The sequence below is a fragment of the Phocoena sinus genome, chromosome 2, assembly GCF_008692025.1.
Source record: "Phocoena sinus isolate mPhoSin1 chromosome 2, mPhoSin1.pri, whole genome shotgun sequence".
In the NCBI taxonomy this organism is placed as follows: Eukaryota; Metazoa; Chordata; class Mammalia; order Artiodactyla; family Phocoenidae; genus Phocoena; species Phocoena sinus.
The window spans coordinates 95,487,738-95,513,372 of record NC_045764.1 but is presented as its reverse complement, the minus strand read 5'-3'; the positions used below and the strand labels follow the sequence as shown (position 1 = coordinate 95,513,372).

The window sequence follows — 25,635 nt, the reverse complement described above, 5'->3', positions numbered from 1 at the left end:
AGGGTGGCCAGATGCTTTCAATTCCATTAGCATGTCAATATGCCCTCACCCCAGCTGCTCTGTACTCCTAGCTCACTGCACTGAGGGATGTTCCCCCTTCACTCTGCCCTTTCTTCACTGCACAGCTCAGACTGCCCCTTCTCTGTGTAGCTTCTACTAACAGCCCAGTCAGAAGTGCTCCCTACCCCCTCTTAATCCTCTACCAATTGTTCTGTCACTTGCTGGCTCGTTCTTTTCTTGTTACACTGGAATGGTCCACAGGGTAAATGTAAAAATATGAAGGTATGTACCCCTCCTCAGCATTTAGCACAGTGAATTGAATCAAGCAGTGTCACACTTTTCAGTTTTAGATTCTCATCACCCTTACTTACACTCAAATCTTTTCCAACCTCTCTCTGCCCCCAAATCAACTGACAACCTTTAAATACATGATCTCTTGCTAGGCCTTTAAGAGGTACACCTCCCCCCAGAAGAGGCCAAAGTGTGTTGGCAAAATGTAACTTCTGAACTGTTCTGCAGCCACAATATGAGAAGTAACTGGTTCCCTGTGCTCACATAGGAACGAGTTTCAAGTTTCTTACCTTTGTGTTTCTACCACTGTGCTCCCCTCTCCCCACACACAACACTAAGCCAGGCAATGCCTTGCTTTTCATCTGTGCAAACACAGCTGTACTTACATCCACCATCCTCTGGACGTGTTTGCTTATGGTCTTTGGATCAGGTTTGGGAGATACTCCAGAGGCCCAGTCCACAACTACTGGTGGCTTTGAAGGTGTTAGTGGCTAAAATGAAATATTCAGAGAAATCCCCATGACTATAATGCAATGCTATAACCTTAAGCTCCTTCCTTTCCCATTGCCTGGTAGCTGCAGCTGTGGACAACCCTCAACTATGTGCAGTGGCAAGGAGCAGAGGGCCCGCACGTAACGGAAATCTAGAACAGTAACCTTGGCTAACACAAGTGTTGTGCTTTACAGTTTACAAAGAGCTCCTCACATTGTCTCCATCTAAGATAATTTAAAATTTTCAATATGCCTGGAGTTTCACTTTCCTCTCTTAAAGCTTTTGTTGAAGCTAGCGACAAAGAGTAAAGTAGATCATTTAAATTTTCTTTCTCTAAAGCAACTACAGAAAGAGGAACAAACAAAACCCAGTTAGTAGAAGGAGAGAAATCATAAAGATGAGAGCAGAAATAAATGAAATAGAGATGAAGAAAACAATAGCAAAGATCAATGAAACTAAAAGCTGGTTCTTTGAAAAGATAGATAAAATTGATAAACCTTTAGCCAGACTCATCAAGAAAAAGAGGGAGAGGGCTGAAATCAATAAAATTAGAAATGAAAAAGAAGTTGCAACTGACACCACAGAAATACAGACTACTACAAACAACTCTGTGCCAATAAAATGGACAACCTAGAAGAAATGGACAAATTCTTAGAAAGATACAAGCTTCCAAGACTGAACCAGGAAGAAATAGAAAATATGAACAGACCAATCTCAAGTACTGAAATTGAAACAGTGATTTAAAAACTTCCAACAAACAAAAGTCCAGGACCGGATGGCTTCACAGGTGAATTCTATCAAACAAAAAAAAAAAAAAACAAAAAAAAGAGTTAACACCTGTCCTTCTCAAACTCCTCCAAAATATTGCAGTGGAAGGAACACTCCCAAGCTCATTCTAGGAGGCAACCATCACCCTGATACCAAAACCAGACAAAGATACTACAAAAAAATTATAGACCAATATCACTGATGAATATACATGCAAAAATCCTCAAGAAAATACTAGCAAACAGAATCCAACAGCACATTAAAAGGATCATAAACCATGATCAAGAGGGGTTTATCCCAGGAATGCAAGGGTTCTTCAATATACACAAATCAATTGATGTGATACACCATATTAGCAAATTAAAGGAGAAAAACCATATGGTCATCTCAATAGATGCAGAGAAAGCTGTCGACAAAATTCAACACCCATTTATGATAAAAACTCTCCAGAAAGTGGGCATAGAGGGGACCTACCTCAACATAATAAAGGCCATATATGACAAACCCACAGCTAACACCATTCTCAATGGTGAAAAGCTGAAAGCATTCCCTCTAAGATCAGGAACAAGACAAGGATGTCCACTGTCTCCAGTTTTATTCAACATAGTTTTGGAAGTTCTAGCCATGGGACTCAGAGAAGAAAAATAAAAGGAATCCAAATTGGAAAAGAAGTAAAACTATCACTGTTTGCAGATGACATGATACTATACACAGAACATCCTGAAGATTCTACCAGAAAACTACTAGATCTCATCAGTGCATTTGGTAGTTTCAGGATACAAAATTAATACACAGAAATCTCTTGCATTCCTACACACTAACAATGAAAGATCAGAATGAGAAATAAAGGAGACAACCTAATTTACTATTGAATCAAAAGAATACCTAGGAATAAACCTACCTAAGGAGACAAAAGACCTGTACTCCGAAAACTGTAAGACACTGGTGAAAGCAACTGAGGATGACACAAACAGATGGAAAGATATACCATGTTCTTGGATTGGAAGAATAAATATTGTCAAAATGACTATACCACCCAGAGTAATCTACAGATTCAATGTAATCCCTATCAAATTACCAATGGCATTTTTCACAGAACTAGAACAAAAAATTTTAATATTTATATGGAAACACAGAAGACCTCAAATAGCCAAAGCAATCCTGAGAAAGAAAAATGGAGCTGGAGGAATCAGGCCCCCTGACTTCAGACTATACTACAAAGCTACAGTAATCAAAACAGTATGGTATTGGTGCAAAAACAGAAATATAGATCAATGGAACAGGATAGAAAACCCAGAAATAAACCTACACACCTATGGTCAATTAATCTATGATAAAGGAGACAAGAATATACAGTGGAGGAAAGACAGTCTCTTCAATAAGTGGTGCTGGGAAAACTGGACAGCTATGTGTAAGAGAATGAAATTAGAACATTCTCTAATACCATACACAAAAATAAACTCAAAACAGATCAAGATCTAAATGTAAGGCTGGACACTATAAAACTCTTAGAAGGAAACATAGGCAGAACACTCTTTGACATAAATCGCAGCAAGATCTTTTTTGATCCACCTCCTAGAGTAATGAAAATTAAAAAAATAAACAACTGGGACCTAATTAAACTTAAAGGCTTTTGCACAGCAAAGGAAACCATAAAAAACAAAAACACAGCCCACAGAATGGGAGAAAATATTTGCAAATGAAGTGGCTGACAAAGGATTAATCTCCAAAATAAACAACTCATGCAGCTCTATATCAAACAAAGCCACAAACGACCCAATCAAAAAATGGGCAGAAGATCTAAATAGACATTTCTCCGAAGACATACAGATGGCCAAAATTCACATGAAAAGATGGTCAGCATCACTAATTATCAGAGAAATGCAAATCAAAACCACCATGAGGTATCACCTCACACTGGTCAGAATGGCCATCATCAAAATGTCTACAAACAATAAATGCTGGAGAGGGTGTGGAGAAAAGGGAACCCTCCTACACTGTTGGTGGGAATGTAAATTGGTACAACCACTATGGAGAACAGTTAAAAGCTAAAAATAGAGCTACCATATGATCCAGCAATCCCACTCCTGGGCATATATCTGGAGAAAACCATAATTCGAAAAGATACATGCACTCCAGTGTTCACTGCAGCACTATTTACAATAGCCAGGACATGGAAGCAACCTAAATGTCCGTTGACAGAGGAAAGGATAAAGAAGATGTACATATATATGATGGAATATTAGCCATAAAAAAGAATGAAATAATACCCTTTGCAACAACGTGGATAGACCTACAGATTATCATACTAAGTAAGTCAGACAAATATCATATATCACTCATATGTGGAATCTAATTTTAAAAATGATACAAATGAACTGATTTACAAAACAGAAACAGACTTACAGATATCAAAAACAAACTTATGGTTACCAAAGGGGAAATGTTGGGGGGAGGGATAAATCAGGAATTTGGGATTAACATAACACTACTATATATAAAACAGATAACCAACAAGGACCTACTGTATAGCACAGGAAACTTTACTCAATATTCTGTGATAACCTATATGAGAAAAGAATCTGAAAAAGAATGAATATATGTATACGTATAACTGAATCACTTTGCTGTACACCTGAACAGCAGGTACACTCCAGTAACATTAAAAAAAATTTTTCCTCTCTGTTCTCTACTTACTATTTAGTAGAGACAAGGATGAGGAGAAAAATAGCTAAAAGGCAGGAAGACATGCAAGAAAAAAAAAACAAGAAGTGAGGCCTAGACAAGCTGAGATGGAATCCATTCCTAAGTATCTGAGACTTGGCCCAAATTAAAATCTCTTCAAAAAATGAAAGAAGGTCCCCCTTTTGTTGGAATGCCCTCCAACACCCTGAAACCTGCCGAATATGTTCAGTAAACATCTTTGGTTACAATAGTATGCTAGAACTTGGTCTTTCTGTATAGAAACAATGAAATTTAGCCATCTGAACAGATAAGCTGAATTTCTCATGTACAGGCAACTCTCTACCCTTGAGTACCACTTGCTTTGGAGCTGGGGAGCTGCCCAGGAGACTGTGGGAATTATTGGTTCTTCAGAAGGAAGACTGAAATTATTTCACCTGCCTGTAGGAAGCCAGGGCCAGATAACCTGTGAAGTCCCTACTGTGCAGCCAGGACTGTGCACAGGACTTATCATCATAAGAGGTCAAAAAACCCAGCAGACTGCTCTTTCTGACCCACGTGAATACAAGATGTGGGGGCTTTTCTATCTACCAAGTTGAAAGTCTTCTGAAGCTGAGCATCTGATTAATATACATATCATTATCATCAACAAATCATGAAGAGAAACAACTGCCTTGAGGACACTTTATAATTAATAGGAGGGAGAGGTCACTCCAGCCCACCATGCTATATCCCTTCTCTAACTAGTAAACCGCTGGCTGATTCCCCCACTCCTTCTGACACTCATGGCATGTAGTTATTTACTGTTCACATATTAGTCTTATCCCCTCGAGTTGTGTACAAACTCCTTATGGTCAGGAACTATTCCTAATACATATGCTGAAGCTTTTCTTATTCCTAGCACAATGTTGGGCACATAGTAAAAACATAATATGCTTTTTAACCTGAACTAAAGTCCATTCCAAGATGGATGACCTTGATGAGAGGCTTGTAAAGCACCTGTTACACATGGGAGTCTTAATATGAAAAACTCACTGGGGCTTTGTGGTTCCTGGGTTCCCGGGCATAAGAAAGCTCGTAGATTTCGTCTTCAGTGTAGTAGAGATCTAGGGATAACTGCAGATCAAAGGAGAACAGAGTTAATTGCTAGGATGCTGTTTGCCTTTCCCAGGGCCGATGTGTTTCTTGGTTCTTCCTCTCTAGTGGTTTACCCTTTTAGGCTGTAAGTCATTTGTTTTTAAAAATTCACAAAATTTTGGGGGTATAACATCTACTATTGCAGTAGGGCAAGCGTTAGTTTTTGTTAAAATATTTTTAAACTTTGGAGAAGTCTCAAGATGCCCACTTTTAAACTATGGTTTAATAGCTAAGCTTCTAGGCAGAGCTTAGGCCGAAGGCCCTATCTAGTCAGATGGTCCACACCTCACGTGTTCTCTCCCAAAGCAGACGGATGATCTGAAAGGACAGTTTGCATGGCCTGATACCATTAAAATTTGATTCCAGCAACAGAACCCAGTTTAAATGATAACAGGTAATATCAAACAATATTAAGAGTTTCATATATCTTAGAAAAACTTTAGAGGAGAGAGGTCTTAGAAATAATCTTGTTCTTAATCTGGATTCTATGGATGGGCTTCAGGGGGTTCAGAACTCAAAAACATCCATATTTTTGAGTATATATGGCTTACGTATATTTTGGGAGGGAAATGCTTAGTTTTCCTCACAGAATTTGTGAACCAAGAAAGTTAAGGTTCAGTGCCTCTTTCCTCAGATGATGCTGTCTAAGGCGGAAACTAGCCAAGGTCACCTGGACAATTAGCAAAAGGGCTGGGATTAGACACCAGCTGGATGCAAAGCCTGAGGCACTATCAGAATAATCCTGTGAGGTAGGAAGAGGCCACAGTGATTATTCCATTCTGCAAAAAAAGCAGATTAGAAATTGTCTAATTTTAGAACTGAAAGAGAAGGGAGAAGTCATCGCAGAGATGAGTCCCTCTGATTTTACAGAGAAGGAAACAGTTATGTGCCCACTGTCAGTCACACAGCTGGTGAACTATAGAATCACAGGTCTGGAAGGGAGTTCATCTGATCTCACCCCCGACCCAAAGTGCAAATCCTGGTCTCCTGCATCACTACAAGTGTTCGCCTGCCCTTGGCTTAAATGTCTCTGGGATCCAAGCCAGTGGTAGCAGGACCCAAATAATGAACCTATTTTTTTCTTTCTTTTTAAACTCAATGCCTTGTCCTTTTTTTAAATGAAAACCGACTGTCTCCAATCTCTTACCAAGCCTTGTATCCTGATTTGCTATCAGCTCCTCCCAGAGAGCTTAGGACTGGCTTTTGTAGGGGGAGGGGAACGTTCCTAGAGGTCCAAAGGGCATGATGCTTAAGAGCACAGCCCCGGAGTCCCACCACCCGGGTCTGAGCCCAGGATCTGCTGCTTAGTAAGTGTGGCTTCTGGCAAGTTACGTCTTTGTGCCTCAGAATCCCCATCCATAAAATGGAGGTAATGATAGTATCCACTTCATAGAGTTCTTGTGAGGCTTAACTGAGCTGATCTTTGATGAGGTAGCGCTCAGTAATTTGTCTCCCATGGAGCCTCACCGTCAGCAGGTGCACCAGGTCCTTGTTGGCCTCCAGGGGTGGGGCCACCTCTTGCAGCTGGACCAGTTCATTGATATGATTGTAAAGGGCCAGCAGCTTGTGGACGTTCACCTTCCCCTCCTCCAGATAGTCGGGCATGGCTTCATACAGGGAGATGAGGTCCTTGAGGTGTACCCCCAGGATGGGGATCTTGAAGTGGGTGCACTCCCCGTAGGCACGCCGGTAGTTGTCATAGTTTCTGCAGGAGGACAGCAGCTCGGTCATCTCACCCAGGACCTACAAAGCAGAGGAAGGGAGCCAGTCACAGGTACCATCCAGGCAGGCTGCGTTTCTGCAGCGGCTGCCTTTTACTCTCAGCTCCTACCATAATTTCACCCCGTCCCTGAGTTGTCAGGCAGGGGGTGGTCCACCTAAAGGTGTAGATTCTGACTCCCCAGTTAAAACTCCAGCTTATGTCAAACATCGCAGAGTAGATTTAGAAAATGCAAGGTGTGCTTTACTACATAACTGGAAAATTCTAGATGAGGTTTTATTTACCATTTTTATGCTAAAATTGTTCTTTAAAAAAATAAGTAAGCACACGATAAAAAAGATTTAAAAAGTACAAGAGTATACAGTGCATAGTAAGTGTCTCTCTGACCTCTACCCCAAGCCACGCAGTCCCCTTCCCTAGTGTCTTCCGAATGATTCCAAAGACACTGCACCGCATACACTTCAAGTGTGCTGCCCACGCAGCTGGCGCGGGGAAGCGTGTTTCCAGCGTGGCGCTTCAGTCACCTGTCAAGTGTTGTTATTCCTTATGCTGCGCTCTGTGGGCCTTGGCTCGGTGAGTCTCAAGATGGGCCTATGCCTAGGAAGCAGGCGACATTCCACCCACGGACCGAAACCCTGGATAGGGAGACTGAACAGACTAGACCAATTCCCAGCAATGGACCTGAGAGAGGACGAGGCAGAGGCCGTGGGGGGCTCTGCGTTAGAGCCTGTGCTCTGCCGTGGCCAGAGGGCGCGTGGCCACTCCCAGCACAGCAAGGGCACAGCCAGGTCGTCTGCTGTTCCTTCCAGTGCATCTGCTTTAAGTCAGAACGCAGTTCATAGAACCCCACCCCCGTGTGTGGTGACCAGCCTTCTCAGAAGCAAAGACAGGAAGGAGAGACTCACGTCACAACACAAAACAACCATTTTAAACACTGTGCTGGAAATTCCTGTAATAAAATCGTGGCCTAAAGAAGTACCCTTTCTCCCGATGAAGAGCTTGAGGTCTGGGAGTCAGCCCCCGGCAGCCATGTGGCTGCCAAGAGAGCCTCCTCACACACCTCTAGGAAACAGGGCGTGCGAGTGTGGAGTGTGGGAAATGCTCACAAGACAAGAGACTAGCAGCAAAGATGACAGAGGTATTTTTGTTCCCCTTGGAAGGTGACATAAACTACTGCAGGACACTAGCTTTAATTCTGGACTTAGGAATTCACTATGCAGACCACCCTGAAGGTCAAGCAGCTACAGACAGGAAGCACTGCTATGGGGGGACCCCAAGCTGCAGAGCAGCAAGCTACATCTTGTAAACGAAATGACACGAAGGCACTTGAAATTCTGTGATTCTCTCCCTCTGAGACACAGGCAGTCTTCAGTTGTTCTGCCTGCTCCCAGCCAGCACTATGAAGGAATTATAAGGTGACCAGACCACTGGGAGGTGGGGGTGGAGCGGTGTCCCCAGACCCCAGCATTGTCAGAGCAAGGATGATTAATAAGAGGCTTTCTGAAAGGAGGCTGAACACCTGGGAAAACAGATGTGGCAACGAGGGTCATACATCTCTCCCTAAGAAGAGAGCTCGCAAGGGGACTGGGGTTTGAGTTTAGTAAGGGAGGCCAAATGAGATGAAATACCCAGAGCAGCTGTTATATCAAACCCATACCATAAGTAGCTGCATTTATACCTGTACTATATCATAGTGGTTTACACGTGTGATAACATCCGTAGGTATAAAGGATTAAAGTCCTTTCTATAAAATCTAATTAATAATGTAGGAAAGTACATCGGACACTTAAGAAAAATGTTCCTCAATAAAATACCACCTATTAAAAAATGGTACCTGAAAAGCTCATTTCCAACTATCTGGAAAAATTCAGCTCTCCATAATGTCACTCTCCAAGGGTTCCAGCTAGCTAGGTTTCTAACATGTCACTAAATAACCTCACTTGACATGCAGACTGAACTGTGGTCACTGAACCACTCTTCCTTGCTAGAGCAAGTGAGTTCTCACTAAAGATGGTGACTCCGGATACTCAGTGGCATACGAACATGGGAAGGACACACATGTTGTTTCAAATCACCAGCGGGAATGGGTGCAGTAACACTGCAGCCAGACTGAGTCACAGTCACCCTCAAATCTGTGACATCCCTGTTCCTGTCCTGTGGGTTTTAGGGGTTGCTTCCTTGGTATTTTGCCTGGTTGAAAAGGGATGCTTTGGTTCGGAAATGCTCTCTGGGCTGCCCCTCAAGGAGGAAACACTGACGCTAGTCCTAGGAATGCTGCCAAGGGGCCCCGGAGGAGACAGGAGCACTGACCTTATTGATTTCATGCGGGACATGTGAACTTGTCTCCTTGAGCCTGGAGATTGAGCTGTGACAGAGCCCTCCTATCACAGCCATCAACGTATTGAAGTTCTGTAGTTGGTGGAGCTTCTGTGACACAGAAAACAGAGTCACTGTACATGTCAGTTACATGGGCGCTTAGACGCTGCCTCTCATCTCTGTGTTATAAGTCTTCCTAATTCTGGCCAAAGGCTAGCAATCAGGTATTGCAATTTTCTGTCCATTTCTTTCCTAAGGCTTAATTCCAGACCAGGAGGTCCCAAATCTAGCAAAGCGTCATGTCTTCCTCCTTTAGTTTCAGCTGGTCTGTGGACCACCCTCTACAGCAGTAGCTTCTAACACCCAAAGTACTTGTTTAACACAAAGATTTCTGGACTCAAGTACAGATGTTCCGATTCCCCGGATCTGGGGTTGAGCTTAGGGATCTGTGCTTTAGTTAACATCAGAGCAGGTGTTCCATGTACCACACTTTAAGAAACACTGGTCTAGAACATCTAGAGATGAAAAAATATATCGTTTAGCATAATCCTTTATATCCTTCACCCCAAAGTAACCAGACTTTATTTCTGAGGGCAACGCCAATGCCTATATAGGACAGTAACTGGGACAGAGATGCTAGAATCTCTGTGAAATTTCAAATATGTGTTCACAGTATCTGCTTTTCTCTTATCAGATGCCTAAACTCTGCCCCTCAAACACTAAACCCAGCCATTCAACACAACATGGGCTCACAGACCTAAATCAGGCTGGTCTAGCTCCACTAAAACCTGAAATTGCCCTTTCCTTTGCCATGTGGGCCACATTTGGTAAAACAATATTAGGCTGGTAAGCATCTTCTGAAAAATGTTAAAGATCTAAACAGATCTAACCATATCCTGACCTTGAAGATGGCCTGTAGGGCCCTCTCCATACTGCCCTTTTGTGGGATGTAGAAGAGTCACCGTATCTAGATCTGGGGACAGGTAAAAGTGCACAAACCCCACCAGGAGGTTCATGATGAGAAGGCAGCTCTAATGGATGGACTAGGCTGGGGGAAGAGGGGATAATTTACCTCTTAGCCCAGGCGCTAGTCTTAATCCAGTCACTCACCTGAGCCACCTGGATGAACTTGATGAAGACTTCAGCTCGGAGCTGGGGGGTGGGGCGGCTGAGAACCATCAGTTGTACCCACTGGGAGATGCCGTTACACAGGGCAATGGACCGCTCCATGGTAGGGTTCTCCTTCACGCAGCTATTCACGAGGTAATTCTGATAATCGGAGAACTGGGGAAAAAGAAACTCATCAGGACTGCCGCTCCAGTATTCTGGGAGACCCGAGGGGCATATTACCTCTGTTAAGTTGATGGCTAGAATCTGCTAAGGGACAGAGGAGCTCTTGGCTTTCCTCTCCTGCAGACAAGGATGGTAGGAAGGACATCTTTCTTATTCTACCCACAGCATGGTCCCTCTACATCAAACGTCATTAGGCCTAAATGGATGGGTACACATACAAGTTAACCCCAATATTATGTTGAGTAGATAGGGATAGTGCCCCTTTTCAATTCTAAAGAATACAGTATACAAGAAAAATCTCAGTACTAGTTCCAGCTATGTTGCTGAAGGTAAGGGGAAAAAAAAAAGATCATCTCACAAAATCTACTGTGTCACACACTCTTTTTCTCTCTCTCCTAGCTGTTTTCTTAACTTAAAAATGGGATAGGGCTTCCCTGGTGGCGCAGTGGTTGAGAGACCACCTGCCAATGCAGGGGACACGGGTTTGTGCCCCGGCCCGGGAAGATCCCACATGCTGCGGAGCGGCTGGGCCCGTGAGCCATGGCCATTGAGCCTGCGCATCCGGAGCCTGTGCTCCGCAAGGGGAGAGGCCACAACCGTGAGAGACCCGCGTACCGCAAAAACAACAAAAAAAAAACCGGGATAACATCTGTCCTATTTAGGACACGGAATTGTTAATAAGATCAAACATGATAACCTGTGAAAGCACTTTAACTTTTCAAAGTACTACATAAGTGTGAGGTGGTGCTAACAGGATATTATTAACCTCATGATCAAACAGACCTGTTTGGATTTCCCTCTATTCGCCAACTCGAGCAGGGGTGAAGTGAGTGGGGTACGTGACACTGGTTAGCTACTATTTGGGGACCACAGCTTCCCATTCACCTGGGCAATGGCATTCACTATGGCTGACGCTGAAACAAACAGCAGATGTGAAGCTGGAAATGTCCCAGAAGATCAGTGTATAAATCATGACTGCAGCTACTGTGTCCCTGTCACAAACAATCCTTCTGCTCAAATAGTATAACAGAGAGAGGAGAGTTTGCTCTGCTCCAGTGCTCCCATGGGAGTTTTCAGTGCTGTTCCCCAGCTATTTCCAGCTCTCCATTTCTCAACTCTGCCCTTTGAGATCAGGTGTGACCACATGACAGTTTAGCCAGGAGAATGTCAGTGGAAGTGACATGATGACTTTTTTTTTTTTTTGGCAGAAACAAGGGAACTGTTTTAATAATGATGTTTATATTAGTAATAGGCACATTCCAAAAATAAAGAAAAATCCTCTCGCTGGGATTGTATTGGAACGAATGCTTTTCAGGCAACTTCTTTTAGGAAGTTGAGCACACTATCATTTCATACCCTAAAGATCTTTAGATATTTAGGAGTTGCTGATAGACGTGACGACTTTTGAGATAGAAGAGCCAGTGAATGATTGGCTATGTTGCCTTTCCAGGCTGCAGAGATCGTGGAGATCTATGTCAAGATGAAGCCTCCCACACCCAGGCTCTGAGCACCTGTGGTCAGCAGAGGCCCCTGTGTAGCAGGAGTGAAAAATAAACTTTTGCTTTGTTAGGCCACTGAGATTGGGTGGGAAGGGTTGAGGGGGTTGTTATCAGTGTACATACCTTAGTCCTGCCTGACTAGTAATACACTGATGAGAAGATCTCATAACCTGAATAAAATGAATGCAAATTAACTGAGCCCCATTTTTCTGTGCTGTTTGCTGATGGGTGGAAAAAGATGAGTAGATCAAACCTACTCCTTAAGAGAGACATATACAGCACAAATCTTACCGGTTCTAAGAAAAAGTTCCCCGATTCATTCCAGTGAATACATTTATATACCCCTCCCATTCGAAATGTAACATATTGAATCCACTTGTTTTTTAAAAGTTATCTCAGTATAATTCTTCCCCCCTCCAAAGTATTATAATAAGCAGAAAATATCAAATGTCACTCAATTCATAGCAGAGATAAATTTCCCTCCCACCCTACGTGGGGAAAACTGTTTAGAACTGTGTAGGTAAAACAAAAAGATCCCCCCAAAAGTCTTCTACGAGGCAACCGTGACATTCAAAAGAAATGAAGGTTCAGGCTGATGTCTTCATTTGCAGCTAGAACCCTGCACCGACACTGGGGGAGCACTGGCGCAGAGGCCTTGTTCTGCACTGACTCTTCCCTTCCACCTCCACTGATCTGAGCCCTGGCAGGGAGCAGACAGCCCACAGGCCTGACAGAGCAGTCCTACCAATTGGGCCCCAGTACAGCTCAGATTTCCAGTGTGATAAATGGCTCTTTTCAGTGTCCTTCCCCCGTGACAGGAGAGGCACTGCCAAATGGAAACCCCCCAGGGGGAGCGTTCCAACTGGGGCCTGTGGTTCTGTCTGAGGGGAGCCAGTGAGGAGACTGGAGGTCCCCATGCAGATGAATGCTTGGAGACGTATTTCCAAATTGGGCTGGAGGGGGCGGGGAGGTTCCTGACTGATTGGCAAAATAGCTGTGTGAAAACAGGGAGGCTGTCAACATTATGGGAGAAAAGCTATAATAACCCCTGTAACCTGGTTTGCAGCTCTCCTTCCAAACACAAGCAGCCTCAATTAATTGGCGCTGAGTGACCGAGAGAGGCTTGTGATCCTGGTCTCAGCTCTGACTCTAATAAACTGTGTGACCTGGTCCAAGCCGCCCCTGGGCCTCCATCACCTCAGCAGGGAACAGGTACATCTAACAAATGCATCCAGCAACTAGGTAGTCTCTACTTTTAGAGCAAAGCTCAAAACTGTATCTTTCCATAGCGGTGGGGGCTGAATGGAGTCATTTCTCAGGAAATCATATCGGCCAGTGAGGCTCTGTTGGCAAGTTCTCTTGTATGGAGCTGGTGTTCTTTGGTATCACATATGGAGTTTCAGTGAGCAAGGTTTGTGTCAGCACAGTTTCTCTCTAGAATCAGGGGAGACTGCTGGGCCATGTCAGCACCACCTCAAGGGTTTAGGTAAATTCTGGGCTAGACCAGTAGCATCTGATTTATTTTGAGATTTCCCACAGCCGTCCAAAGCCTATTCTAGAATGAATTCAAGTCCTCTTACAGGACTTAGCCTCATTTTTTTGGAGGAAAATTTAAAAAATCCATTCTGGAAGCCTAATGATTATCAGGAATAAAATGTGTGTGTGTGTATGCGCATGCCTGCTGTGTGTACACTCACGTGTGCAGGGTACCATGTGTGCCCACAGTATTGCCACTTGAGCGAGTGGTGGGCTGAGGGAGGTGGGCTTGGACGATGGGAGCGTGCAGCAAAGCAGGAGCAACAAACAAGGCAGCGTGTCCTGATTTTCCCAACGACACAGAGTGATGGCAAAGCCTACCAGCGCTGAGGGGGCCTCTAGGGTTAGGAGGTGGATGGCCTGTTGAATTCCTCTGCTTATTTTCAGAGATATCCCAGGGAAGCTTTTCTCCGGCCCCTCGGGTACATACAGATATCCTCCGGAAGGACTTGAACTCCAGGTAGGTAAGGTGCTCGGAGAGCTCTTCTGGTTCCAGATGGTCAAAGAGCAGGGAGACTTTTCGTTTCTTGCTGGTGTTCGATTTTATCCTTTGAGTCAGTTTCCTGGACCAGTCACGGGCATTGCTTTTGTGGGTAAAAATGAAAGGGAGAAGACAGGGAAAAAGAATAAATCAAAATTGCTTTTTAATGCAAATAAATCCAGTAATGCTTCCCACAAGACTATGCAAAGCACCGTTACCTAACTTTCCTTGGTCAAAGCAATGCATTAAGTTTCCCCACATCAGTTTTTCCTATGGTGGCGACCAGGAAGCTTTGATGGTTTTCCTTGAGCCTTGTGAACGTGCTATGGGAACTGGGTAAAATGCATTTGTCTTAAGTCTGTGGGAAGGACAGAGTCTCGGGCATTGTTCACAGTGTCCTGGCTCCTCTGTGTAGCCCTGGCAGGTCTGCTCTCTCCATGCCTTCTGTGTGTTTCCTCATCTCATGAGGGTGATGGGGACTCTATGTGGTTGGAAATCTCAAGGTAGTGGGGCAGTTTTCATGCCAGAAAAGCACAGAGAACCGCAGAGAGGAGATGCCATGCTGGGTAATCATGTGTAGGAACAGGTGGTCGCTCTGGGCAGACTTGTGGCATTTTCCTCAAATGTCCCCAGCCACTGAAATGACCAAGGAAGTCTAGCTAACCCTAGAGTTAGCCCCACACACATTTTCTTGTAATCAATCCACGTGTTTCTTATTCAGTTTCAATTTCCTACACTAAGGAAGCAAAGAGAAGGTAGCAGGTTGCAGATCTGTGTTTCCCAAACCTGTGTTCCTGAGAACCTTGTCTCTTGACAAAAGGGTTCTGTGGTCAAATGAGTTTGGGAAATGCTACAAATTCTACAGCCCCCTTAGCCAAAGAGCATATTACCCACTCTGAGATGCATTGCAAAAAGGAAGTTCGACTCTCTCTTTCTCAAGTATATCTGGTCGGGCAATATCCCACTGACTAATTTCTAAAGAATATACCGTGGAAAATATTGGTAGAGGAAAGTCAGCTAGGGGTGTATTGGGATAAGGAAATCAGGGTTTGAGAACTGCCCTGGGCCCTGTGTGCTGCATTTAAAAAATGAAGACACTGTTACTGCAAAACCTTCTTTTACCTCTCAAGTTATTATAATTCTAAGCAAAGAAGTACAGAGTCCAACCCGCTATGTAGATTTAATTGGGACTCTGACGTGATTTGGAAATCATTTCCACACGGCCACGGCACAGGGCACTGAGGGCTCTCACAGTCCAGATTCTGCTCTGCCATTAACTCAGCTAGCTGTGTGACTCCAGACAAGCAAGCCTTGCTGAGCCTGTTTCCCAGGACGTTGGATAAAATCATCTTGGAAATATGTTTCAGTCCTAGAATTCTATGTCCTAGGGATCTGTATTATTCCAAAACAAAGGGGCCACATTGTGAAAACCTTAGCAAATGATGAGTGTACTCTCCTCTCCCCAGATTAGGACAGGCATTCATTTTTCCAGAGTGGGACCATCTCATAAATAAGAAATCCAAGGAATAATATGCAGTATTCCTGAGATCCTTTCCATCTCTGCATAGGTCTAAGTGTCTCTTGCAGAACTTCTTGGCCTACCGAATGTGTTATAAACCCTTTGCTCGATCCATTTTCCAGCAGTCCCTTCCCCATTTATAAGCGCAGGGGCCCTCCAGGCGTTAGCTGCTGGAGAGGCACCGATTTAGTCACCATACTTTCAGTGTATTGGGATTTATATAAATTTTAGTCAATATCTGGCTTCCTGATTTCTTTCTCACAGAGACTTCTTTTTTCGTGCTCTTGGATATTAGTCACGTACACCGTGATCACCAGGGGGCTTCTATGCTTTCCTGCTACATGTCAAGCTTTTCTCTTCCATGAGGCCATCTGAACCTGCCTGAGGGCTTCTTGGGGTGGGTAGAGCAGACGTCACAGCGGGACGCAGAGCCTTGCTGCGCGGCCTGGGTTGTATTACAGGAGGGAGGTGGTTTCGAAAGAGGCGTCAGAACCACGACACTCACATTTGAGTTGTGTCAATCAGGTGGCAGTGCAGCTCCTCGCCGTTAGCTTTCACCAGTTCCTGAAACTCTTCCATAGTGCTTGCCAGGCTGGCATCTATTTTAAACATGATCCAGAATTCTGTTATCCAATACCTACATGGTGGGATTTAAAAAACACAAGCCAAACCTGAAGCCAAGGACTCACACTGTGGTGGGTTCTTCCCGCAAAAAGGATTCAGAAAGAGACAGGGGCTGGTTTGTTCTATATTCCTGGGAATATAGAATCTATATTCTCTACACAGAATATAAGGAACTGGAGTAGGGGTGGGGGGAAGAGAAGAAAACCACCCACTGGCAATCCTCTGCGCCCCACATATTAAATGCTATGCTATGCTAAGATGAATGATAATGAAGGAAGCCACTGCAAAGATTTAGGCACAACCATGTGTATCAGAGAGAATGACAAATAAGACAATGGCAGACAAACCAAACGTCCAAAGATTGGACAATGCATCTGTAAATTACACTTTATTATACCTCAGGATATTACATGGCCATTAAAAATAATGTTTACAAGAAGTTTTTTAATGACTAGAGAAGATTCCTATGATTTAAAGTTAAGTGAAAACTATAGGATACAAAATTTTGTATGTATTTTGATCTCTACTATGTTAAAAAACCTACTTGGAAAGAGACAAGGGAAATATACCAAAATAGGTAGTTGGATATAAGTGATTATTACTATAGTTATATTCTTCTCTATATTTTCAAAGTGCTCTAATACGAGCTACATTACTTTTATACTTGGGAATAAAAACAAACAAAATAACCTTTCCCTTATGTCACTTGATACCAAAATGCTGTAAGGTTGACAAAAACATTGGTATAAAATGTTAAGCTCAGGCACATCAGAAAAAACCGACTATGCTCTTTGAGGAATTTCCAGTACTAACAATTGACCTTTCTGGTCTGTCCAGAGGTGTTGTATAGATGGTCAGGAAGGGAAAGGCAGGGAGGAAAGGAAAGAGCTAGAGTCTCTGGCTCTTTCATTTCACCCCACTCCACAAAGTCCCAAATGCATGCAGAAATGTTACCTTACAAAATAGCAGATCTTCAGGCAAAGCCCTGGCGAATTCTTTGCCAAGGCATCCTTATAGGTATGGCTGTGGTTAAGGGAAATGGAAGCCTCTGTTATAGAAACCAAACAACCTTTCATCTTTGCAAATATTGCTAAAACTACCCTCCCTCCAGCCCCACAAATAGTTTCTTTTAATGTTTCTTCTCTCCCTGGCCATAGGATAAAACCAACTCAATGTGTGCAGCTGTATGCTTATGAAGGGCAAAGATGGTGACTTTAGCCCATGCTGAAGTCGCTTAAGGAAGAAGGCCACAGCATCTCCTCTGCAGAAGTAGGAAGTCAACAGCACAGCAATGTCCCCGCACAGGTGACCTGTAAGAAGTAAAGAAGGGGCAAGTGACCTCTGCCCATGCCCAAGACTAGGAGTCTGCTGGAGACAAGCTAAAAAGAAGAGCTTGTTCTTATCTTTTCAGCAACTGATAAAAAATCTGTGCATTGAATTAGAAGAAAGGGAAGGAATAAATATTCAGATATATTGTAATGATAATCAAGGCAATAATAGGAAAATGATAATACATGCCTAGAAAATGTCAGTAGATTGATCTTACAGGTTGTAATAGCAAGTCAGAAAAAGCCATGTGAATGATCCAAATACAACTGGAGAGCACATTAAGGATCAGTACCATTCAGAATATTCCACGAGAATGATGCCATTCTAAGAACAAGAAAGAATAGCAAAGTTCCACCAAGTTCACGCATCTCTAGAGATATATGGAAAGAATAAGTGTTTACTGTAAAGGTCATAGAAATGCAAAATCCAATCCAGTGATGAACCTGGGTGGTCCTACCCTCTTCCATCAACATACTGAGGAATCAGGCTATGTGGGCTGTGTGCCCCGCAAGACACTGCCCTCTTTCTCCTCTAAAAGCCATGTCAAATTAACCACAATCCAGGGCTCCGTGAATTCCAGCAGGGCCCCTGAGAGGAATCCACTGAGCAGCCAGCAGATGTCTCAATTAACTGGGGCTGTGCAGTCTTCTTTCAGTGGCTATGCATATTTTAACCCTTGGAAAACTCAGACTTAAATATAGCAAAGTAAAAAACAGGCCAAATCATATTACTGATTTTTTTATTAGGAAGGGATCTATGCCTTTTGAAATCTTATATACCTGTAATGTTTAAGAGCATATTAGAACGAGAGTCTTGAAACTTCAATCTGGAATATACAATTAAGGGATTTACACTTGTGATTTTAAATTCAAATCTTATTAAGTTTATGCATAGCTTTGGAACATCTAAGGTAATGTTAGCTTTACTGTTTATAATTTTAATTTACTGAAGTTATAAAAACTATTTCGAATTCAGAAAAGCCTCTGAAGTATTTTAAAAATCTAAGATTTAAAATTACAAGTACATACCTATCAATAATTACTTTAAATGTAAATGGACTAAATGCTTCAGTCAAAAGACATGGAGTGGCTGAATGGATACAAAACCAAGATCCATATGTATGCTGCCTACAAGAGATGCACTTCAGATCTAAATAGTTAGACTCTTCAAGAAAAAAAATGGGAGGGCCCAAATCAATAAAATCAGAAATAAAAAAGAAGTTACAATCAATACCGCAGAAATATAAAAGAACGTAAGAGATTACTACAACCAGTTACATGCCAATAAAATGGACAACCTAGAAGAAAGGTGCAAATTCCTAGACGTGTACAATCTTCCAAGACTGAGCCGGGAAGAAATAGAAAATATGAGCAGACCAATTACCAATAATGAAATTGAATCAGTAATTTAAAAAAACCAAAACCAAAACAAACTCGCAGCAAACAAAAGTCCAGGATCAGATGGCTTCACAGGTGAGTTCTACCAAACATTTAGAAAAGAGTAAACACCTATCAAACTATTCCAAAAAACTGCAGAAGAAGGACCACTTCCTAACTCATTCTACGAGGCCAGCATCACCCTGATACTAAAACCAGTCAAAGATATCACAAAAAAAGAAAATTACAGGCTAATATCAGTGATAAAAATATGATGAACACAGATTCAAAAATTCTCAACAAAGTATTAGCAAACCAAATACAACAATATATTAAAAGAATTATACACCATGATCAAGTGGAATTTATCCAATGAATGCAAGGATAGTTCAATATCCACAAATCAGTCAGTGGGATATACCTCATTGACAAATTGAAGAATATATAAATAAAGAATAAAAATCATATGATCATCTCAATAGATACAGAAAAGGATTTGAGAAAATTCAACAATTTATGATTAAAAAAAACTTTCCATGAAGATGTATAGAGGGAACATACCTCAACATAGTAAATGCCATATATTATAAGCCCACAGCTAACATCATACTCAATGGTGAAAACTGAAAGAATTTCTTCTACGATCAGGAACAAGACAACGATGCCCACTCTCAACACTTTTATTCCTAGCCAGAGCAATCAGACAAGAAAAAGAAATGAATCCAAATTGGAAAGGAAGAAGTAAAACTGTTACTGTTTGAAGATGACATGATACTATACATAGAAAATCCTAAATATACCACCAAAATACTACCAGAGTTCATCAAAATTCAGTAAAGTTGCAGGGTACAAAATTAATATATAAAAATCTGTTGCATTTCTATATACTAACAAGGAACTATCAGAAAGAGAAATTAAGAAAATAATCCCATTTAAATCATATCGAAAAGGATAGAATATCCAGGAATAAATCCAACTATGTAAGTAAAAGACCCACAGTCAGAAAACTTTAAGACACTGATGAAAAAAATTGAAGATGACAGAACAGATGGAAAGACATACCATATTCATGGATTAGAAGAATATTGTTAAAATGACCATACTACCCAAGGCAACCTACTGATTCAATGCAATCCTATCAAAACACCAATGGCACTTTTCACAGAACTAAAACAAATAATTCTAAAATTCTATGGAAACAAAAGTCCCCAAATAGCAAAACAATCTTGAGAAAGAAGAACAGAGCTGGAGGTATCACACTCCCGGACTTCAGACTATACTACAAAGCTACAGTCATCAAAACTGTATGGTACAGGCACAAAAACAAACAAGTAGATCAATGGAACAAAATAAAGAGCCCAGAAATTAACCCACACACTTGTGGTTAACTAATCTAAAACAAAGGAGGCAAGAACATACAATGGAGAAAAGACAGTCTCTTAAATAAATGGTATTGTGGAAATTGGACAGTTACATGCAAAAGAATCAAACTGGACTATTCTGGACACTATGCAAACTGGACACTATGCACAAAAATGAATTCAAAACTGATTATGAACTGAAATGTAAGACCTGAGCTGCCTGGAAGCAGAGAGACAGCATATCCAAAGGGCTGCCTCCATAGTGTGGAGTTCAGGAGTTTGGAGAGCCCTTTGGGGGTCCCAGTTTTACCTAAGAGATGTCAACTTGAGAGTGTGCTGAACTTCACCTTATGCTCCCATATCACGTGTAATCATCAAAGTGTTTTCTCTGTGGTTTGGCAGACATTCTCAAAGGGGAATAAGGAAGATGGTGGAAGAGTAAGAGGCGGAGATCACCTTCCTCCCCACAGATACACCAGAAATATATCTACACGTGGAACAACTCCTACAGAAAACCTACTGAACGCTGGCAGAAGACACCAGATCTCCCAAAAGGCAAGAAACTCCAGACATACCTGGGGAGGGCAAAAGAAGAAAGAATAAACAGAGACAAAAGAATAGGGATGGGACCTGCACCTCTGGAAGGGAGCTGTGAAGGAGGAAAGGTTTCCACACACTAGAAGCCCCTTTGCGGGCGGAGACTGCAGGTGGCGGAGGGGAAAAGCTTCAGAGCCGCGGAGGAGAGCACAGCAACAGGGGTGCGGAGGGCAAAGCGAAGAGATTCCGTCACAGAGGATTGGTGCCCACCGGCACTCACCAGCCCGAGAGGCTTGTCTGCTCACCTGCCGGGGCGGGCGGCGCTGGGAGTTGAGGCTCGGGCTTCGGTCAGAGCGCAGGGAGAGGACTGGGGTTGACGGCGTGAACACAGCCTGCAGGGTGTTAGTGCACCACGGCTAGCCGAGGGAGTCTGGGGAAAAGTATGGACCTGCTGAAGATGCAAGAGACTTTTTCTTCCCTCTTTGTTTCCTGGTGCGTGAGGAGAGGGGATTAAGAGCTCTGCTTAAAGGAGCTCCAGAGACGGGCGTGAGCCGCAGCTAAAAGTGCGGACCCCAGAGACAGGCATGGGATGCTAAGGCTGCTGCTGCCGCCGCCAAGAAGCCTGTGTGCGAGCACAGGTCACTATCCACACCTGCCCTCCCGGGAGCCTGTGCAGCCCGTCACTGCCAGGGTCCCGGGATCCAGGGACAACTTCCCTGGGAGAACACGTGGCATGCCTCAGGGTGGTGCAATGTCCTGCCGGCCTCTGCCACTGCAGGCTCTTCCTGCATCCATACCCCTCCCTCCCCCTGGCCTGAGTGAGCCAGAGCCCCTGAAGCAGCTGCTCCTTTAACCCTGTCCTGTCTGAGCGAAAAACAGACACCCTCCAGTGACCTACACGCAGAGGCAAGGCCAAATCCAAAGCTGAGCTGCGGGAGCTGTGCGAACAAAGAAGAGAAAGGGAAATCTCTCCCAGCAGCCTCAGAAGCAGCGGATTAAAGCTCCAGAATCAACTCGATGTACCCTGCATCTGTGGAATACATGAATAGACAACGAATCATCCCAAATTGAGGGGGTGGACTTTAAGAGCAAGGTTTATGATTTTTTTTCCCCTGTTCCTCTTTGTGAGTGTGTATGTGTATGCTTCTGTGTGAGATTTTCTCTGTATAGCTTTGCTTTCACCATTTGTCCTAGGGTTCTATCTGTTTTTTTTCTTTTCTAAAAAAAATTTCTTAATTACTTTTTATTTTAATTATTTTATTTTATTTTATCCCCTTCCTCCCTTCCTTCCTCCCTCCCTTTCTATTTATTTTCCTTCCTTCCTTCCTTCCTCTTCCTTTCTTTCTACTTTTTCTCCCTTTTATTCTGAGCCATGTGGATGAAAGGCTCTTGGTGCTGCAGCCAGGAGTCAGTGCTGTGCCTCTGAGGTGGGAGAGCCAACTTCAGGACACTGGTCCACAAGAGACCTCCCAGCTCCACATAATATCAAATGGTGAAAATCTCCCAGAGATCTCCATCTCAACACCAGCACCAAGCTTCACTCAACGACCAGCAAGCTACAGTGCTGGACACCCTATGCCAAACAACTAGCAACACAGGAATACAACCCCACCCATTAGCAGAGAGGCTGCCTAAAATCATAATAAGGCCACAGACACCCCAAAACACACCACCAGACGTGAACCTGCCCACCAGAAAGACAAGATCCAGCCTCATCCACCAGAACACAGGCACTAGTCCCCTTGACCAGGAAGCCTGCACAACCCACTGAACCAACTTTAGCCACTGGGGACAGACACCAAAAACAACGGGAACTACGAACGTGCAGCCTGCAAAAAGGAGACCCCAAACACAGTAAGATAAGCAAAATGAGAAGACAGAAAAGCACACAGCAGATGAAAGAGCAAGATAAAAACCCACCAGACCTAAAAAATGAAGAGGAAATAGGCAGTCTACCTGAAAAAGAATTCAGAATAATGACAGTAAAGATGATCCAAGATCTTGGAAATAGAATAGAGAAAATGCAAGAAACATTTAACAAGGACCTAGAAGAAATAAAGATAAAAGAAGCAACAATGAACAACACAATAAATGAAATTAAAAATACTCTAGAGATGGGATCAATAGCAGAATAACTGAGGCAGAAGAACGGATGAGTTACCTGGAAGATAAAATAGTGGAAATAACTACTGCAGAGCAGAATAAAGGAAAAAGAATGAAAAGAACTGCGGACAGTCTCAGAGACCTCTGGGACAACATTAAACGCACCAACATTCGAATTATAGGGATTCCAGAAGAAGAAGAGAAAAAGAAAGGATCTGAGAAAATATTTGAAGAGATTATACTTGAAAACTTCCCTAACATGGGAAAGGAAATAGTTAATCAAGTCCAGGAAGCACAGAGAGTCCCATACAGGATAAATCCAAGGAGAAACACACCAAGACACATATTAATCAAACTGTCAAAAATTAAATACAAAGAAAACATATTAAAAGCAGCAACGGATAAACAACAAATAACACACAAGGGAATCCCCATAAGGTTAACAGCGGATCTTTCAGCAGAAACTCTGCAAGCCAGGAGGGACTGGCAGGACATATTTAAAGTGATGAAGGAGAAAAATCTACAACCAAGATTACTCTACCCAGCAAGGATCTCATTCAGATTTGATGGAGAAATTAAAACCTTTACAGACAAGCAAAAGCTGAGTGTTCAGCACCACCAAACCAGCTTTACAACAAATGCTAAAGGAACTTCTCTACGCAAGAAACACAAGAGAAGGAAAAGACCTACAATAACAAACCAAAAACAGTTATGAAAATGGGAATATGAACATACCTATCGATAATTACCTTAAATGTAAATGGATTAAATGCTCCCACCAAAAGACACAGACTGGCTGAATGGATACAAAAACAAGACCCATAAATATGCTGTCTACAAGAGACCCACTTCAGACCTAGAGACACATACAGACTGAAAGTGAGGGGATGGAAAAGGATATTCCATGCAAATGGAAACCAAAAGAAAGCTGGAGTAGCAATTCTCATATCAGACAAAATAGACTTTAAGATAAAGACTATAAGAAGAGACAAAGAAGGACACTACGTAATGATCAAGGGATCGACCCAAGAAGAAGATATAACAATTGAAAATATTTATGCACCCAACATAGGATCACCTCAATACATAAGGCAAATGCTAACAGCCATAAAAGGGGAAATAGACAGTAACATATTCATAGTAGGGGACTTTAACACCCCACTTTCACCAATGGACAGATCATCCAAAATGAAAATTAATAAGGAAACACAAATTTTAAATGATACATTAAACAAGATGGACTTAATTGATATTTATAGGACATTCCATCCAAAAACAACAGAATACAAATTTCTCTAAAGTGCTCATGGAACATTCTCCAGGATAGATCATATCTTGGGTCACAAATCAAGCCTTGGTAAATTTAAGAAAATTGAAATTGTATCAAGTATCTTTTCCGACCACAATGCTATGAGACTAGATATCAATTACAGGAAAAGATCTGTAAAAAAATACAAACACATGGAGGCTAAACAATACACTACTTAATAAGGAAGTGATCACTGAAGAAATCAAAGAGGAAATAAAAAAATACCTAGAAACAAATGACAATGGAGACATGATGACTCAAGACCTATGGGATGCAGCAAAAGCAGTTCTAAGAGGGAAGTTTATAGCAATACAATCCTACCTTAAGAAACAGGAAACATCTCGAATAAACAACCTAACCTTGCACCTAAAGCAATCAGAGAAAGAAGAACAAAAAAACTCCAAAGTTAGCAGAAGGAAAGAAATAAAGATCAGATCAGGCTTCCCTGGTGGCGCAGTGGTTAAGAGTCCGCCTGCCGATGCAGGGGACACGGGTTCGTGCCCCAGTCCGGGAAGATCCCACATGCCGCGGAGTGCCTGGGCCCGTGAGCCATGGCCTCTGAGCCTGCACATCCAGAGCCTGTGCTCCGCAACGGGAGAGGCCGCAGCAGCGAGAGGCCCGCGTACCGCAAAAAACAAAACAAAAACAAAACATAAAGATCAGATCAGAAATAAATGAAAAAGAAATGAAGGAAACGATAGCAAAGATCAATAAAACTAAAAGCTGGTTCTTTGAGAAGATAAAGTTGATAAACCAGTAGCCAGACTCATCAAGAAAAAAAGGGAGAAGACTCAAATCAACAGAATTAGAAATGAAAAAGGAGAAGTAACAACTGACAGTGCAGAAATACAAAAGATCATGAGAGATTACTACAAGCAACTCTATGCCAATAAAATGGACAACCTGGAAGAAACGGACAAATTCTTAGAAATGCCCAACTGCCAGGACTGAATCGGGAAGAAATAGAAAATATGAACAGACCAATCACAAGCACTGAAATTGAAACTGTGATTAAAAATCTTCCAACAAACAAAAGCCCAGGACCAGATGGCTTCACAGGTGAATTCTATCAAACATTTAGAGAAGAGCTAACACCTATCCTTCTCAAAGTCTTCCAAAATATAGCAGAGGGAGGAACACTCCCAAACTCATTCTATGAGGCCACCATCACCCTGATACCAAAACCAGACAAGGATGTCACAAAGAAAGAAAACTACAGGCCAATATCATTGATGAACATAGATGCAAAAATCCTCAACAAA

At 42.6% G+C, this 25,635-nt stretch overlaps 1 protein-coding gene across 4 annotated transcripts in view; it reads right to left on the bottom strand.

The window, feature by feature from the left end:
• The window catches only part of RASGRP1 (RAS guanyl releasing protein 1), an 87,076-nt gene that overhangs the window by 13,527 nt on the left and 47,914 nt on the right, over window positions 1-25,635 (bottom strand). For 3 of the 4 annotated variants that reach the window (XM_032623960.1, XM_032623962.1, XM_032623961.1), the window contains exons 4-11: window positions 17,313-17,375; window positions 16,240-16,371; window positions 14,165-14,318; window positions 10,517-10,690; window positions 9,401-9,517; window positions 6,838-7,113; window positions 5,269-5,349; window positions 678-782 (exon numbers count right to left, since the gene is read on the bottom strand). In XM_032623960.1, coding sequence (XP_032479851.1) covers window positions 678-782; window positions 5,269-5,349; window positions 6,838-7,113; window positions 9,401-9,517; window positions 10,517-10,690; window positions 14,165-14,318; window positions 16,240-16,371; window positions 17,313-17,375 — 1,102 coding nt within the window. Of the gene's footprint in view, window positions 1-677; window positions 783-5,268; window positions 5,350-6,837; window positions 7,114-9,400; window positions 9,518-10,516; window positions 10,691-14,164; window positions 14,319-16,239; window positions 16,372-17,312; window positions 17,669-25,635 lie in introns of all 4 variants that reach the window. The other variant, XM_032623963.1, reaches the window with a different exon arrangement.